General features: G+C 47.7%; 1 protein-coding gene across 7 annotated transcripts in view; it reads left to right on the top strand.

Moving 5' to 3' along the window:
* The window catches only part of TBX5 (T-box transcription factor 5), a 41,000-nt gene that overhangs the window by 10,373 nt on the left and 11,677 nt on the right, over positions 1-18,950 (top strand). For all 7 annotated transcript variants that reach the window (XM_052689822.1, XM_052689829.1, XM_052689825.1 and 4 more), the window contains 4 exons: positions 987-1,106; positions 1,664-1,811; positions 3,715-3,867; positions 11,166-11,257. In XM_052689822.1, the coding sequence (XP_052545782.1) occupies positions 987-1,106; positions 1,664-1,811; positions 3,715-3,867; positions 11,166-11,257 (513 nt within the window). The remainder of the gene's footprint in view (positions 1-986; positions 1,107-1,663; positions 1,812-3,714; positions 3,868-11,165; positions 11,258-18,950) is intronic.

Raw genomic sequence — 18,950 nt, 5'->3', positions numbered from 1 at the left:
TGCTCATTGCTGCAGAAGCCCGGGGTCGCGCCGTTGCCCATCAGGTGTTTGAGGTGGACGCGCAGATCCGTGTTCGGGTGGAATTTGGTTTCTTCTCCCTCGATCTACCCCCGTAACCCCCCATCAATCACCGGCTTCCCCCCCTTCATCTCTTACCACGTGAATTTACATACCGGCCCAGATGCCCTATCGCACAGATAAGAACCCGAGCCCCGGAGAAGTGCGCAGTATTTTTAGAGGTGTGGGGCTTTTTGTTTATGCGTGTTTTAAGTCAAGGGCTACGTTTTCATCTGCTTTATTTTTAAATATTTGGAAAGCTCAAACTAAAATAACATCAGTGTTTTAAGTCCCTGCCTTGCAGTAATGGAAACTATTTCGAAAAGCCGCTGTCCTCAGTGTGTATCCGCGTGCTTCCAAGTATTTGTCAGGTGTGTTTGCTGATGTCTCTGTATGCACGTCCTCGGTGCTACACCTGAGCGCGTGTGTTCCTTCAGCTTCTGGGAGAGGACAGGTTGATACACACGGGAGCTTTGGAGAAATGTGCACATTTAAAACGCGTATTTTTGCAGAAATATATATTTTTTCCTTTTTTTTTTTTTTTTTTTGGCTTATTTCCCCTGCTCTTCCAACAGTTTAAGCAAACAGGAAAGTCAGTTGCTTCCAAGGGATCTCGCGGCCAGATTTGTTTAATTTTTTTATTTTATTTTTTTTTTTTTTTAAATTGAAGCATTGGTGAAAGAAATGATAACAAATAGGCGAATTGAGGGGTAGGTGAAGAAACCAACCCATTGGGATCGTAACTACTATTCCGCCTCTTCAAGTCCCCAGTCCCCCCAGGTCCCCCTCCAGTCCCCCCCCGTACAGGATGTGCCCCCGCCTGGCTGCAGGGCCCCTCCACTTCTGATAAACCGCACACAACGCACAGATCCACCTTGGGAAACTTTCCCTTCTTCGCTTTTGTATTTAAGCACTTCTTTCTTTTATAGGCGTATGTTTCCCAGTTACAAAGTGAAGGTCACTGGACTCAATCCAAAAACGAAGTACATACTGTTGATGGATATTGTACCAGCGGATGACCACAGATACAAATTTGCAGATAATAAATGGTACGCACTCAGGGGGGGGAGGGAAGGGAGCGCTGATTCGTGTCGGGCTGCCCGATCCCGGGGCGGCATAGGGTGGGAGATGCTGCTGCTGGATGCTGGGCTGTACCTGAGGGTCTCGGGACGCACCTCTGGAGAACAACACAAAAAGAAAACAAACAAAAGAGAGAGCCAAATCTGTTGCAATTAGAGAACAGTGCCTGTAATCCTGCTTAACGGTGAGATCGTTGGCCATCCTGGTGCCAGTAGTTTAATTACCCTTCGGGCAGCAGCGTCTCCGGGCGGGGGAGATGCTGAAGGGTGGATACGCGGTGTTTCCTTTGCTCCTTGTTTGGGTGTCCGCAATTAGGAAGGAGGAAGGATGGGGTTAAATGGGGAAACGGCCACCTTGACGGGAAAAGTGCCAAAGATCTCCATTAATTCTCCGCGCACTGTGTGTGTCCGTAAACGTCTTTTTTTTTTTTTTTTTTTTTTTTTTCCGAAGACCGCCGGGCACCACGGTGCTGGGGGCAGGAGGGGGGACCCCACGGGTGGGAGCTCAGCGCCTCTGTCCCACGCAGGTCCGTGACCGGGAAGGCAGAGCCGGCCATGCCCGGCCGCCTCTACGTGCACCCCGACTCCCCCGCTACCGGAGCCCACTGGATGAGGCAGTTGGTTTCCTTCCAGAAGCTGAAGCTCACCAACAATCACCTCGATCCCTTCGGACATGTGAGTACCGTGCTGGGATAGGGCCGGGAGACGCGGATTTGTGCTTCACAGAGCGACCGTGGGATCCCACGCGCAATCGGGTCCCTACGAGTGGCATCGCATTGCCCGGAGCCACCGAACCTGTAGTCTAAATCCATTATCTGACTGGGGTATTATCTTCCCCCCTGGTAAGACGGGATGAGCCCCAGTGATGACCGCCTCCCCCCCCTCCCCCACCCCCCCCCCCAAAAAAAAAAAAAAGGATACGTAGCCCATGTTTTAAAGATCTATTTCACAGCACTGCGTGGGAATTGATTACAGACCGCAGTGCCTGGCTTCAGTGACACCTCAGCTACCTGGTTTTAACCCGAAGGGGGTCTGAAAGCCTTAAAATCTGCCCGTAGCTTCCATGAATTTGGCTAACAGGTAAAAATCAATCAGGCTTAATTATTGGAGGAAATAGGACCTACAACCACGTGGTTGAAAAGAAAAAAAGTAAAAGCCAAATCTCACCACCAACCATTGTTGGACCCAAGGGGCCGTGAAAACTTGTGTGAATTCTGCAGCCAGAAGCAGCCCACCTTCGGAGGTCTCCAAAGACATGGTTTTTTCTGAGCAAATGTATATATGCGTCTATGAATTATAAATATATATATCTATAAAAATATATATAATTACTTAAGCGAGTATATGAATCCAGATCCCACCATCCTTTTCCAAGAGCCCGTTTTTCTCCAGTCTCATTTCAACACTTCGGTTTCACTTTTTTTCCCCAAGCTTTTTTTTTTTTTTTTTTTTTTTCTTTTTTTCCTTCTTCTTCTTCCTTCTGTTTTCACTTTTTAACACTGAAAACCTCGTGTTCCTAAATCCTGTCCGGTGGGGGCGGGGAGTGGGAGGAAACCAGCCGAGCCCGCAGCGCACCTGAGCGCTGAGCATCGCTGTCCGAGCCGCGCTTTCCCTCTCCAATTCAGGGTTGGTTGGTTTATTTATTTACTATTTATTTTTTTCCTTTGGGACCCGAATTAAGACGCTTTGCAAGCGCTGCTGCTTTCGCTTATTATTATTATTATTTAATATAATTTTGTTTTGGAGGGGGGAGATTTTGGGGGGGGGATCCGGCCGGGTCCCGGGGCCAGGCATCTCCCGCTGCGAGCAGGCGGCTCTGGGGAGAAGTCCCTGCAAGCAGAGTCGGGCTGCTGGGTCAATAGGGACTTCAGAGGCGGAGCTGCACCGGGAGCCTCTCAATTAGAGTCGCGGTAATGAAATTAAAAACCATTAGATCGTTCACCGTTGATGTCTACGGCTTTCCCGGATGTCAAAGCAATTTGCCTAAACCCCCGGGAAGGGGGAGGCGGCGAGGCGGTCGGGGTCTGGCGTTGGGGCGCGCTGCGTCTCGCTGTCGCCAGGGTCCGGTCATTATCGGCGCGGGTCCCCCCCTCCCCCACCGTCCCCATCCCCGCCACTGTCCCCGGAGATTAACCCGGTACGGAGCAGGGGCCGCTTTTTATCTTGAGCGCAGCGCTTCCCTCCCCACCACCCTCCTGCCCCATCCTCTGCGGGTGGCATGGTGGGGGGGGCTGGACACACGAATTCCTCTGCTTCTCATCCCTTGCTTTGTTGGATTGCTGGGAAGATTGAGGTACCCTTGCTGGGGGTGCTGCAAGAGAAAGAGAGCCCCCTCCAGCTTTGGGAAATGTGTTAGGGGCCCTAATGGGCTCCTTGGCTGTGGCGGAATGCTTCTCTGGAGAGGTGTTTCCTCCTCCATCCTTTCTGAGGAGCTCTGATGTGGGAGAATCTTTTGGGGAAGGGACTGCAGTTCCCTCTCTGCCTCCTCTCTCCATGAGAAGGTTGCACGGGTTGGGAATGCACGGAGTTTTGCCCCCTCCATTCCCATGGCCTGTCCTCTCTTTCTCCCCATGCCCAGATCATCCTGAACTCCATGCACAAGTACCAGCCCCGGCTCCACATCGTGAAGGCAGATGAGAACAACGGCTTCGGCTCCAAGAACACAGCCTTCTGCACCCATGTCTTCCCAGAGACCGCCTTCATTGCTGTTACATCCTACCAAAACCACAAGGTGAGAGCTCGGCCGGGCCTTCGCACCAGCAAACTGTGTCTCCTCTTCCTCACTCCCTCCTGACACTGTTTCTTTTCGGGTCCTTCCCACCCCACCATCATCTCTCTCACCTCCCCACTTGCCACAGTCCTGGCTCCCTTCTGTTCCCCACACCCCTCCCCATCCGTCTAGATCTGTTCTGTCCCCATCCCCTCTGTTATTCCTGGCAGTACGCACAAAGTATCCAAAGAAGGGGCTCAAGGCGCGCCAAGGGGGAATGAGCTCAAACAGGATGGCTTGCTCAGAGTGAAGGCGACCAACCGAGGAAGTTGGTTTTATCTTCTTTCCCCACATCGGTCAAAGGCTGTAATCTGGTGCTGGAGAAGGGAGCTGGGCGCTCCCCTCTGTGGCCGGGGCTCTGATAACCCCAGCTGGCTGTGCTCTGTCCCTTTGTTTGGGGACGGCTCCGTCCCCACCAACCGAGGGCAGTGAGACCCTGGCAGGAAGGGAGGCTCTGAGGCTGGAGTCAGCTCCTGCCTGAGCAGAACAAAGCAAAAATGTGTGAAAATGTGTCAATTTAGGCTTCCTTGGGGTGCCCCCGAAAGGGCTCCCCTAATGGCATTGAAAGCAGGGTCTTTGTTTGGACTTGTGGGCAGGTAGAATGCCCCTCTTATGCTCAACTGAGTGAAAGCATTCTGTTATTTTTTCAAATGGAGAAAGGTCAGATAAGACCTTAGTTGAATTCTGGATGCTTTCCTGGAGATGTAACGGGGAAGCTCCTAAATGTGCGTGAAATGGTTGTGCTTCCTTCATCCATTGGTTGGCCAGGGAGCTGCAGAAAGCAGAAGCGGGCTGGAGAAGAAAGAGTGTTTCACCGTAACTAGGGAGAAAAGAAAATACTTCCCTGCCCTTTAAAATAGGAGCTGCTGGCACAGCCAGGACAAGCAGACTGGATCCAAGTTGAGCCCTCGCCAAATTATGCCTTAAATTATAACTCCGTTGTGGATGCTATAAAATCGAGTTTAACTTCTGCTTGATGGATTCGGAGAAAGAATATAATATTAATAGAACAGGGAGTTAATAAAACAGGACATACTGCTTGTTTTAAATGCATTTCCCTGTGAGAAAACAGGCCTGAATTTAATTGCTTTCCTTTGAAGAAAAATAGGACTGTTATGTGGGGGGGGGGGGGAATTACCACGCAAATAAAACAAAGCAAAGCAAAAACATGTAAGTACAGTAGTTTGGGAAAACTGCCATATTAGGAGGAGCGGGGATATTTGATTGTAAATCAACAACATCTGGTTGATAAGGAATGACATCTGCGTATCCGTCTCTGTCAAAACACACACACTGACGAGCGCATGAATCTCTACAGACGCACACGCGCTCGCATCCCTGCAGACACATGCACATGCACACAGACACCACTACATATTTTACACACCCCCTACACATTTTACATGCTCTCACATCCCTCCCCCCCCAGCACATGCATTCCTCTCCTTGCTTGCCTTGAGTCATTGGGGGAACGAGAAAAAGAATGGCTGTAGCCCCAAGATAAAGCCCCAATTGAGAAAGATAGGGCCATAAAAATAAACCAGGGAGTGATCTACCCTAAATGGCATCTCCCTCCAGGGAAGGGAATAAAATCTGCAGCTTGCCCCTGTGTCAAGGAGGCGCAGCACCAGGGTGCAGCTGGTGCTGGCAGTGTGGAATGGTGACGTCCATTGCGTGTAGGGCTGCTCTGTGGGCACAAGCCCCAGTTCTGCTGTCACAGCGGGGTGTTTTTGGGGCCAAGAGTGTTTTTGGGTTATGCTTCCTATTGCCATAAGTGATCGCAGGCTGTGTCTGTGGAGCTCAGCAAGGAGCTTTGATCTGGTTGTCCATCCTCGTGTGTCTCTGCGCACTACCTATTCTTACCCACTTACTGCCACCTCTCTCACTTCCATCCATCAGCCGTAGAGCACCCTTCACACAGATCCTCCTGTCCGTGCAATTACACACCATTATTACGCAGTGATTCCTTTTACATGCACAGTTTCATGCACAGGTGCACACACTAGCCTACACACGTGTGTGCTTTCAAAAACTAAGTCATGCTTGCATGATGTTGCAGCATGTAGTATTCCCTGCACGACTCATCCATAATCGCATGTGACTCGATGCTTACACAGCCCACAGAAATACCTGTCTGATTGCGGATCAGCCCGTTCATTTCAAGAGCACAGCTGCAATCCCAATACAGGCCTTGTGCTTATTTCCCCTGATATTTTAGGCAGCCTGCAAAGATATTTAAGCCCACTGGGCTCTCCCTCTCCCCAGCCTGCTCCCCAAAAGGAGGGCTCAGCTACGAGGAACGTTTTCGTTAATTTTTCAGTGGACTTGTCAGCAGCTGGCTCGGCCACCTCCCCCGTCACTGCAGCCCTGAAAAAAGACCCCAGAAATATCAAGGTGTTAAAATAGGTCACATGCGTATTTCATTTCCTTGCCATTTACACAATGGGTGCTTGCAATCAGGTTGATTCCCAAATATTAACTTCCCCTACAGTTAAGTACCATTTTGCTGTAGCTTAAATCATTGTGTTACTGGTTATTAAGTACTAGGTCTCTACTTAGGACCAGGAAATGAACCCTAATAGACAGAAATAATTAAGGTTCTGCCCTCTTGAGGGTTCTTTCAAAAGCAAGAATTCACAACAATTATTCTCATTAATTTTTACAACCTACTTTCCCTGTTAGCTGGACTTGGGCTTTATATTAGTTTTCTCTCCCTCAGGATATCCGGTTTTATGCTGATTTTTTCCCCCCAAGTTATTCATCATTCTCAGTAGCCCAAATTCCTTTTGGGTAACATAAGCACTAGCTGGGATGCTACAGGCACCACAGTGATGTGGACAACCAGGGAAGGCTCTCTGTTCTTTTGAGGAGGGCAGCTGCTGGGGCTCAGGATGCTTTATTTCAGAGATTGGCTCTCCTGGTTGGATTGCAGGGAACTATATCCATCTCTTCAGGATGCCAGAGGCTATGGATAGGTGGTGGTCCAGCTGGCATCCCATGGAGTGCCTCAATGTAGGGGCTGGGCCCACTCCTGTCCCCCAGCCTGTCCCTGCTCAGCCTGGGGCCCTTGGGGTTGTGCCTTCCCTCTCTGAGGGGACCCTGGGCACTACAGCTCTCCCCACTCTCACCCTCTCCCACCTCCTGACCCACCTCCTCCCCACCCAAGCACTGTGCATGGTCTGTCTCTTCTTCTGTCTTTTGTCCTTGCCTCCCAGTTCAGCCAGCAGCCTCCTCAATGGGCCCCTCTGTCTCATACCAGTAGCTCTGACCAGTCACTGGCTCACAGTCCCTCCTATTTCCTTCACTGCCCTCTGGGTTCAGCATTCTCTCCCCCCTGCCAGCCTTTCCCTTGGGCTCTGAGTCCCCGTTCCCCATCCAGCTGCTCTGCCTGCCCCAGCCAGATGCACACAGCCTCAGCAGCCACCTTGTCTTCATCCAGTCCTTCCATTCACACCACTCTGGTTTGGCTTTCTCCTCCATGCTGAGTTGGTTCCCACCTGGGGTACGTGACAGCACAGAAGAAAAAGGCTCTGTGCTTTCAAGCCTGGAGTCCAACCTCCTGGTTACTCCCAGCACCTGTGGGGATTTTCCAAAGTGTCCGGCTTTGGGATGGCTTTGCAATAGCCTCCAGAAGGTCAGAGCGGTGTGCTTCCCTTTGGCTATGGTGCTCAAAAATATGGGACTGGTTTCATTGATAGGAAAAGAACATAAACAGAAAGGAGACCAGAACGAACTGCTGGTGTGGGACACCTCAGCCCTAACAAAGTTTAACGATTAGAAACAATGGAGAGAAACCTTATCAATACAGAGTGGTAATTTGACCCTTGCTGCTCGTGAATCTAGAGACATAAACCTGTGTAAATACAAGGCTGGGCAAGAACGAAAAATGCAAAGATGGTGCATTTCTTCCACCTAACTAGATGCAAAGCTCAATTTTATCTTGCTGGAGTGAGAGATGCCGTTGGAAATGTCTCAGCAGACATGCTCTGTGGTCAGTTAGCCCAGAGAAAGGCGCGGAGGAGCGGCGCTGAGATTTCATTGGGAACTGTCGCTTCCCGTTAAAGTGAAGATGAACCCATAGGTCAGACAGGCACAGAGAAGTGCAGATTGGGAAGGCTGCACTGGGAAAGTGCTTGACACTCAGGGGTCTGCAACAGCACCAGCAATCAGAGGCTAGAACATAACTTTGCCATCAATTTCTTCTAGTAACAAATCAATAAACAAAACCCCATGTTTTTGTTGAATCCGTGCTGTGTGATTTAGCCCCAAGTGTTCCATCTTAATGACCTTGTGGGACGTGGCATTCATTTATTTATTTATTTTAAAATGATGTCACTGTCATTTGACTTTCTGACAGCTTTTTTGTCCCCACCCCCAACGAATTGCAGTCAATTAAACAGAGTTTTGCTGTGGCAAAACTGATCCAGAAGAAGGCAATTTCCACCCATTTGTTTGCTTTTCCACTTCTGAATAGTTTTGAAGTCAGACAAAAAGCAGCCAAACAAAATACCTTCCAGAGGCTGTTTTCTAAAGCAGATGCTCACCAGCTTGCTCTCTATTTTCTAATTTGTTTCACTTTTTTTTTTTTCTTCTAAAACTGTCTTAGACTCAATGCTAGGGCTGATGCCCCTAAGTGTTATCCAGAGAAACCTGTTGGAAACCCATCTGAAGACTGCCCACTACTGAGCTCAGGCCTAACTTGGAGCCTTCTGTACCCCAGAGCTCTTAGACCCCTCCAACGCAGCAGATCCTTTGTTTTAAGGTGTTCTCATTTCCAGGTGATCTACTTGGGGCTTTCTGCTAGCAATACGTACATTCATCCCATTGTTTCTAAGCATTCCCAAAGAGAGTTAGGAGGTTTCTCTACTAGTAAAGCAATGTTTTTGCAAGATGGAGGTCTTGTATGATATTTTGCTAACATTCTGTGGGGGACTGAAGGTTTGATTTGTCAAAAAGAGCAGTTAGCTGAGATGCTTAACTAAAGGGCTCCCATGTTGGTGTTTCCTTCTTCAGTGAACAGAGTGAATTTGGGCAATGCTGCCCACCCCAGAGCCCGCCTGCCCTCTAGCACTCCCCATCTCCTCCCTTGATTCCAGCAGGAACACTGGGAGCTGAGGTCCTCTGTGCAGGCTCCTTGGTTAAAGAGCCTTTGGTTAGGTTGGGATGAATCCGCGCCTTTGTACGGTTGTGTGCTGGTGCCAATACTGTAAATCCTCACTCCATGAAGGACTTCTCTTATGCAAGCAAATATTGCCATTGGGTTCGGCAAGTGAGGACAACCCGTACATTTAGTGCATTTCAGAATGCAGATTAAATGGAACCTTCCACAAGTTGAATAATGCCTATTATTCACTACAGAAGTGCCACCATCTCAGCGGTGGAAACTGATAGGCAGTTACTTTGCAACGTACACAGCTGCTTTCTAACAGTTTGGGGCTTTTAATTATGAAATATATCACTGGTTTACTGCTAGACAACAGCTCAAATAGCAGGTTGGTCCAAATGGGTTGTTTGTTCAGCCTCTGCTTTGAAATTGGAAATGCGTGACAAAAAAAAGCAGCGCTTGTTTATGTGGTGAATTAGGTCCTGACTTAATGTGAGTGCCTGTGGGGATGTGCATACGTGGGTGATGGGGGCTGTGTGAGATTTGGGATCAAATTAGGCAAAAAAAGTCAAGTAAACAACTAGCCTTTGGAAAAAATATGCTATACGATGAGAAAAAAACAAAATGAGCTGGTCGTGCAGACACCTGGCGGTGCTTGTTATTGACACTGGCAGGGCCAGATTTCTCTCTTTGAATTTTGGCAAAGAGATGGGTCCAGTTGTGCGTGCTCAGCTTGGTGAGCATGAACCTCTCTCTGTTCTCCCGCCATCAATCCCAAGCGCTTCCCTTCCCTTTGGCCCACCGGCAGTGCGAAGGAAGGATGGTGAGTGCACGAAGCTGCTCCAAGCTCAGGGCTCTCCTTGCTTCTGGCCCTGTGCTCGGACTGCCTGGCAGCGATGGAGAAAGGGAAGAAGGGAAACTGCAGCCTTTGCTGCCTATGTATTTGATATAACATAAGCTGAAGGTTGGTATGGGGATTTGCACAGAGGCTGGACCTCTCCTCTCCCTGCAAGGCTGGTGCTCCCTGGTTGCTGACCCTGGCTGCGTGCTGCAGACAGATTTGTTTCATACAGCAGTGAGTTTATGGCTGTATTTCTGTCAAGTGAGCCAAAACTCATGCTGCCATGCCACTTTGCCATGCCAACTCTGGAGGAGCAGCTGGTGCAGGCTGGCTTTCAGGGCAGCGCACACCTGATCTAGCCTGAGCTCCACTCTGCAGAGCCACCAAAGCACTTGTGGCAAATGTGGCACAGCAATGGGAACTAGTAAAAGATCAGCAGTGTGGTGGGGAGTGTTGCTGGCCAGATGATATCTGCTTTAACATCAGCCTGAGGGTGAGAAAACCTGTATATTTCCCTAAATCCTCAGGGGAGGTATCAGTAGGAGAGGACTGCATCTCTGTGAGCAACAGAGGTCGCTTGGATAGAGGGACATTCTCTATAGGTGATGCTTTAAATGTTTAAGTTTGATGTTGCAGGAAGACTGAAGTTAGGTGATTGAAGAAGATTCATGCTAGCTAACTTCAGATTCTCATAGTAGCCAACTAGGAGAGCAAAGCAGTCCCCCTTAATTCATTCTATAGTTAATTGGGAGATAAACATTCCTAATCTGTTGCTGCAAGTGTGCATCTGGGAGGGGAAGCATGTTAACTGCAGTGCTCTTGGAGTGCGAATAGCTGCTCGCTACCAGACAGAGTAACGAGACAGGGTGAGCCTTGGCTGAGTGGGCTCTAGGATTTGAGAGTTTTTGGTTATGGTTATGCACAGGTGAGATAATATCTGTTGGTGTCAGTGAAATTTGTTCGGGTAATGCCACCTTCATCACCAGCCCCTCTGCTCAGTACAGCCCTTTCTATCTCAGCTGTAAAAAGACGGTATGGATCTTTCAGAAAGCAGCTTTCCTCCAGTGAGAGTTGTGTGTGTTAGGTATGGGGCGAGCCTGAGGGAAATGAAAGGCAGGAGATACTATTCCAGTGGAGAGAGCTGGAGGACGCCCTGTCTGGAGTGCTCAGAGCTTGAGCTGAAGGATGACTTGAATTCCCCAAAGTGTCTTTCCCCCACCATCTTAACTGGCCTGGGTTTAATAAACAAAATCCCCTCTCTCCCTGACCATGCCTTGGACTTGCAATGAACCCATTGCTCTTCTTCCCTTTCAGATCACTCAGCTGAAGATTGAGAACAACCCCTTCGCAAAAGGTTTCCGCGGCAGCGATGACATGGAGCTCCACAGGATGTCCAGGATGCAGAGGTAATGCATGCCACCATCATGGGGATCTCCAGCCCCATGAGAGCTCTGGGCTCTGTTTTGTGTGTGACTGGTGGGTGAGTGAACAAGGATGTGGTGACAGTCCCTTCTCTGGCATCTTCTTGTGCCTTTTACCTCAAATTGGTGAACTACCATTCCAATGTGAGGCCAACATCCACAACTTTCCACTCCAGTTTTAATGCTTGTGTTGCAGAGGCAGGGTTTGGGCCACGGGAACACAGAGCTATTGCAGAAGAGTTGGAAGATATCTTCTTCCCAGCTGGTAGTGCTGTAGAGCCAAAAGCCTCAGCCTCGTTCTGAGAGCAGTTTTCTTAAGAGTTCTCCAAATGCCTCTGGAGACTTGGTGCATTGTGTTGGTTTCTGACGTTCAGAGGGTCTTAGGCAGAAAGGATGTGTTTTCCTGGTCAGCCCTGGATTCTCGAAGCAGGGGTATAGATATGGTGACTTCAGGGTGAAACAGGAAGCTGTTAGAAAATGTTGGGATCTTCAGGGCCAGGTGGTGGCTGAAGAGGTCTTTTTGGATCTCCGTTTTGGATGTAAATACGTAGGCTGAAACTTATGCCTAAATCCTGTTTAAAAATCCTGTTTAAAGTCCTTTTCTAAATGTCAGGCTCTGCTGGTAATTAACTTCATGCCTTTCACTCGACTTGGAACTTCATACATGTGTCAAGTTACTTCCTGGTGCAAATGTTTTGCAGGAACTTTGCCATACCCGTGATTACACCTAAGACAGATGTAGAGGCTCAATATAGCATTTTCTATCCAGGAGAGCAGGAGTGCTTTAGATCCCTTATTCTCTGGAAGCAGCAAAGCTGGCTTTGAGCGGAGGACTGTAGGGGCCATGCTGTTGCCTTCTGGAGGCATCCACCCATGGGCAGCCCAGGAACCTGGAGCTGATCCCTCCAGGCTGTAAGTGGTTGCTGCTGCCTTGGGAGCTGATGTTTATGCAGATCCACAAGTCGTACAGTTGCTGTATTTGGTGTCCCATAGATCTTACAGCCATGCTAAAGGAGGGCACCAGATGATGCCTGTAATCCTGCAAACCCAGAACCTTATTCAGTACACCCATAAGCTTACCCAAATGGAGCGGGCAAGTGTCTGCTTGCGTGCAACCATTCTCAGGATCAGATCAGAAAAAGCTTCTGTATATATATATATAAAGCACTTACTCTTCTAATTCCATGCCATCCTTGAAGGTGGTGTTCCCTCTGCACACCCTCTGCACAGATCCTATTGGCACAATGTCTCAATGTCTCAATATTCATTTATTTATTTATTATTCTGGGGGGTGCACTCAGTTGAAATAACTTTGCTCCCTCCCCCAGTGCCAGCCTTCCAACTTTTACTGGAACTTGAGTAATGATGTCCCGGCACCTTTTTTTTTTTTTGCTGCTAAACTACCCTTTCATTATGGCCAATGGGAAGATTTGAAGGTTTACATTCATTGTGGGGTTTCTGAAGGGAGGAGGGAGGAGGCAAAACAGTGAGGACTATTAGAAGGGCTTCATGACATATGAAGAGCATGGCACCTAGCCATGCTGAGCTTGTGCTAAAAATGGCTTGGCATTTTTCTGTGGGGCCTGTGGTCATACTCTGATACAGTGAACAGAAGCACTTGGAGTATATAAACACACATGCCCAGACCTGACATGGTGGAAAGGGTTAAAATCCACAGCCTTGACTTAATAGGACAATTTCTGATGCTTGTTTCCTTAATAACTTATCCTCTATACGGATTACACAGAAATAATTTTGTACCATTACAAAGATGTCATTTTTTTAACAAGAGAGCAGGCTTGGGTTATTATATTATGATGAAGACACACCCAGGGTTGTAAATACAGACAAATCAGAACTCACGTTTGTGGGCTTTTTCTGTATCGCAACCCATACAAAATGTATTAATATATCAAGACACGTCTTGATATATAAGTGATGTATAGATAGATAGTGATGTACAGAAAGATACATAAGTGATGTATACATGAGATAAATAACCATTCAGCACTGGGTATGTTAGAGAAGCTCAACCTACGTTTGGGGTTTTATGTTTCATATATAAATATATATTTAAGTACAATGTATGTGTGTATGCACACGTGTAGTGAGGCTGTTTTCTCCACTGGCTGGCAGATGTTGGTACATGGGCTTCGAGGGAGTGATGGCTGAGTGTGCTCTCAGAGAACATACTTTTAGGGCAGTTTCTTCATAACAGGGAAAAGAAGGTAGCTGGGAAAAAAAAACACGCTTTTACAAAACAGTGCACAGCCTTTAGTACTGGGAAGCGGTGACCTGACATTCATCAGGTCACTGATCATCTCATTAGGGGGTGTAGCCATGGAGGGAATGAATTTTTCATGCTGAGGAAAGCCTAAGCACCTTTGTTGTCTTAACTGTGTCCTAACTTCCAGTGCAGAGGGACATTTCATAGCCAAAAGCAGAGCTGAGAACCCTGCCAGCAGGCTGTGTGGGTTTGAGGGAAGCCATTCCAGCATGGTTGGAGTGCTCCCCTTCTCATCCCCATCACCTGCATGCCTTGGGGCAGTGTTGGAGAGAGGCCTGAGCCCTGAGATGTGCTCCCAGCACAGATCCTACTGTGTCTCTTGGGGCACGGACCCAGTGGCAGCTGAAGATACCATCCAGAAGCAGAGACCCCTGGCTGTGTTTCTGGGCTTTCTCTGTGCAAAAGGGGCTTCCAGAGAGCAGAACTGCTTTTGAGAAGGTGGTGACATGAGTGTCATGAGTGATATGGGTGTAGGTTGGGCTGAGGAACCCTTCCTGCCTTGCTTGTAGTCTGAACAATGTGCTTAGAGTAAACGTCTGCCTTTCAATAGCTGCAGTTATGAGAGAGGAGCTCCACCTGGACCTGAAGAGCTGTGGCTGTCAGCAAATGTGAGCACAGGACAAAGGCTGGCTTACTGGGTCCAACATTATTTTGCTCAGCTAAGGTCTTGCAGTGGTGTATAGCAGCTCTCAGTGATGCCAATTCCTCTGCTGAACACCTCCCTTTGGCAGATGGCAAGGGCTGGGGGAAGGAAGACAAAGTGGGGAAGGAAGACAACTTGTAGAGCCAAGTGTGAGCTCAGAGCCAGGTCTCAGGTGCCTTGTTGAGGGCTCTCCCTCCATCTCCATCTGCGCTGTGGCCAAGAAAGAGCAGCACGTTGTCTTGAGCCCCCCAGGGATGGGCATTCTGTGGGGCGGATGTGGATGTGTGTGAGCCCAGCCCTCTCCATGGCTCCTTTTTGCAAGACCTCCGTGGTGATTTTTCCCCCTCTGGTTTCCTAGAAGAAAAGTTAATAAGTCGGTGTAGGTAGAAAACTTCATTCAGGAGTGTTACTGAGCCTTTCAGCAGCAGATGATTTCATTCAGAACAAATAGCCTGGAGCTCGAGAGATCCCAATTCCAGCACAAACAGACTCCTGACACAAGTTCACTTCCCCCCTTTCTTTCCTGAGGCACGTGGGACCCCATAGCTGTTTCTCTGATGGGATAAGTGCGCTGGGACAACATTCTTTTTTTAACTCCCAATTTTTTTTTCCAAGCATGAAGTCAGTTTTTTTTTTTTTTTTTTTCTTTCCTGATTATTTTAGGAAAAAAAACAAAAAACCAAACCAAACCAAAAAAAAACAAAACAAAACAAAACATACTACAGGGAAATGCATAGGGAATATGTTATACTACATCTGCATCCTGTGGTCATGCTGCAATTGAAAGGCATAAATCAGGTGAATAGAACCACGTGGTTGTGGTGCTGGGAATATCAGGCGAACTAGTTCTTTCAGACCTGTTGCTGCACTGCAGAAATCCCTTCTGGCTAGTCTGCCTGTGCCAAAGGGAATTTGGTGCGGGAAGAAAGAGCAAAATGCACAGCAGAAATCCTCTCAGATGATGAGGTCTGCATTGCAGATGCCAGCGTAGGGCTTCACCCTTAACAATTTTCCATGCATGGCAGTCAGAGGAGCTGTGCTAATAGATTGTGGCTACAGAATGAGCTGGGAGATTGCATGCAATTTGTGGCTTTTATTTATCTTATTAATCTATAATTGCGAAGAGACAGAGGGGGAGAAGTGTCAGTGGGTCTGGGGCTAGGGCACTGTGACAGAGCAATTCCGTTCAACCCTTTAGCCAACTTTGCTGATCATTTGCAATTCCTGTTGTCTGCTGTGATCGCTATGGGTGCTGAAGAGCTTCTGGAAATCTCAACCCCTTGTTACCGTTCATTGGAATTGCTGCAATTAGTCCTGGAAGCTCCTCATTGGGAAAGCTTTTGAGTGGAAAGACAGTGAGGTGGAAGGGTGGCTCTCAGCCCCTGTGGTGGCTGCCCTGAGCTTTTTCTAAGTGAGGCCCAGAGCGATGCGCCCAGCGAGGGCAGAGCGGCAGCGTGATTCACAGATGTGGCTCAGTGCTAAGGATGTCTTTTCTCCATCAAGGACTTTGAGCCATAGCTTGCTTCCTTTGGCATCAATCGACAGTAATCTTTGGAACTATTCCAAATATTTCCTGGTGTAACTGAGAACAGAAACTGGGCCAGACTCACAGGATATACAAACAGTGCCATGATTCAGAACTGGTACAGCAGAGAAGATGCCTGCCTGTAGAGGAAATGGATGAGCCTTTAGGCTCTAAAAATGTGATATACCCCAACTTGCTGACATCGTGTTGGACTGATGGGCCCTGTTCTGTCTCCTGCAAGTAGGTCTCAGTCCACCACAAACAACCTCGTTCTCCTTGCATCTTCTCCTTGCATCTTTACATCCACTTTCATTTCCCATCTTCCATCACTGAAATCTCCCAAGGGCTACATACTGTCTGAAGCATTTTCTGTGCAAGGTTCAGGGTTGTAACATCTGTTGGAGAGATGATGTTTTCCTCCAGCAAACGTCCCTGAGGAAAGTTTCCTGGTCAAAACCCCGGTGGAAACCATAGTCTTGAGCTGAATTCTGCAGAATTTGATGAGATTCAGATGAAATCCAGAATAAGACTCTGCGGATTTCACTGGAGGGTATCCACCGTTCTTTTAAAGTGAGATATTCACAGGGTACTGCAATTTCTCCCACTGCTGGATCTGTTCAGCAGGACCCAATCTGCAGAAGTTCTGCCCAGCATCGATGTCTGCTGATGCTGCCTCTGACCAATGTCCATTTTCCTTACCCTCCCGAGTTCCTATTACACGAACAGCAGTATTTGTCTGTGGCACTCCAGCTTTTCATCTGCCTGAAGATGAGAGCTCTGGATTTCCAGCAATTTCTCTGTTGGTTCTTTGGGTTCATTGCAATGGGCTCTTTGTGCTACCCTGCTCAGTGAGTGACAGGGGCATTGGTATCTAACACAGATGTGCCCCCAAAACAGCTGTGTTGGTCCGCTTCACAAGTTGGTGAGGAGGTCTGGACATCTGATGTGTTGGTGGAGGCTGTTGCTGTGAACAGCCTTCCATATTTCTCTGGATATTTGGACTTATTCTAGTAGACATCCAGTCTGGGGCATTGTTTTCTGTGGGGCTGGCCTGCAGTCCCCATGCAGAGAGCAGTCATATTTGATCTGCGCTAAGACTGAAGGAAGTACTCAGTAGTCCCCCTCCCTCTAAGTCTGTCCTCTCACGCTGTAGATTATCCACCTCAGACTCTCCAGACAGTCTCCTGAGAGAGGTTTGGTTTTATTACAGTGTGTTGGAAATAAGCTGAAATGAATGCACAGTGACAATTGGCAATTGTTTGCTGGTATTTTTTTTTTCCTGGGAGATGTTATACTTATTGCAGTCACTTATATTCTCTTCCTCTCTATATCTTCTGTGGCTTACTTTCATTTCTTTCCTACTCTCAAATCTCAGCAGGAAGGACAAAAATTGGTGGCCTGGGTAATACAAAATCAAATAACTTTGAGTTGTATTTGCACATCTGGAGTAAGGATCTGATCCTGCATCACCGCATCCATCGGTGCTGAGTGGGTGACTTAAATTTTATGATGCTTTAGAAGGAGAGAAGAGGGATCCAGTATTGGCCACTGATACACCACAGGTCAGCCTAGAGGGTAGGAGCTGCCATCACAAAGAAGTTGTAGATGGTGCTGAGCCTACAGGTTCCAAAGGATAAATATGAAAACATGGCAGCAAACCATAGGGAAATCCTCTTCCATCTCATGTCTCATCCTGACCTCAAAGAAATATTGTAAAATCTTTGGGACCTAGTACTTAATGGCTATTTTGTGTTCTCATTACTGTTACTGCAACAGCTCTGAAAAGCCTGGTACCCATTGCTTTGTGGCAGAAATATCAGAAGAGCCATAGTAGAACCGTTTGCTTAGGGCCACCAGGGACTGGATGTTGCAACACAGAAGATTCCAAGTTATAAACTGAATTTACGGAGAGATTTTAAACTTCTTGTTTTTGTCTGCTAGCTATGTTTACTATGCAGTGACTTATAAATTAGGGAACTCCAAGTCTGCACATGAAAATATGTTGAAAATTCACTATTCTTTTGCAACACATTGATAAGCAGGAAAGTGAACTGGAAGATATACAGTTATCATTTTCTGTGAAGACATACATTTATCATTTTCCACAGGTTTTATTAGTGTGCGGAGGCCACACAGTTTTATGACTCTAAGATTACAAAACCTCCTTGAACTTCCTCCTCTGAATCCTTTCTAGATATGAATTGGTGGCGTAAGTGACCTCATCGTGTCCTGGTGAGGGTGTCATTTGGCCAGGGAAGGGGGAAGATGCCATGAGATGTGACAGTGGGAAGGATTTTGCTAATCTCACCTGGCAGAGCTCGTTTTGTGCCCTGCACAGCACTCCTGCTTCCTCCCAGTCCTTCTCTGCTGTTGTAATACACGAGCTTTGGTAACCAAATGTTCATTAGCAGTAACTTGAACTCAAAGTGTATCAGTCACATCTCTTCCCTTGCAAATTCTTTCCTGAACCAAAGTTTTTTGTTCTTCTAATTTTTTTTTTTTCTTCACTAAAATGTAGTTCATTAATGATCCCATATAGAACTGTTGCTCATGCTTGTTCAGGAACAGCAATCTCTCCATTGCTGTGCAGACAACCTCCTGTCTCACCACAGCAGTCAGTCTTCCCAGCTTCTCAGCCATTTTTTTGGACAGCAATAATTCTGGACACAGCAAGCATTGTGTGCCAGCAGTGAATGAAACCTTTAATTCTATTAAACTGTGGCCCAGGATTGCAACTGGCTATTCTGGGATTAGTAACTTTTAGGTATTCACTGGGAAAAAGAAGGAAGGAAGGAAGGAAGGAAGGAAGGAAGGAAGGAAGGAAGGAAGGAAGGAAGGAAGGAAGGAAGGAAGGAAGGAAGGAAGGAAGGAAGGAAGGAAGGAAGGAAGTGAGGGAGGGAGTGAGGAAGGAAGGAAGGAAGGAAGGAAGGAAGGAAGGAAGGAAGGAAGGAAGGAAGGAAGGAAGGAAGGAAGGAAGGAAGGAAGGAAGGAAGGAAGGAAGGAAGGAAGGAAGGAAGGAAGGAAGGGAGGGAGGGAGGGAAGGAGGGAGGAAGGGAGGAAAAGAAGGAAATGAAGGGAGGAAAAGAAGGAAAAGAAGGAAAAGAAGGAAGGGAAGAAAGAAAGAAGGAAAGAAAGAAAGAAGGATAGAAGGAAAGAAAGGATGGATTTTTAAAGACCAAAAGGCAGACTATAGTTGTGGCTGTGTATACTGTGTATTGTGTTC

The sequence above is a fragment of the Tympanuchus pallidicinctus genome, unplaced genomic scaffold (genome assembly GCF_026119805.1).
Source record: "Tympanuchus pallidicinctus isolate F22 unplaced genomic scaffold, pur_lepc_1.0 scaffold25, whole genome shotgun sequence".
Taxonomy (NCBI): Eukaryota; Metazoa; Chordata; class Aves; order Galliformes; family Phasianidae; genus Tympanuchus; species Tympanuchus pallidicinctus.
The sequence above is the reverse complement of the archived record's forward strand: the minus strand, read 5'-3'. Positions and strand labels throughout refer to the sequence as shown.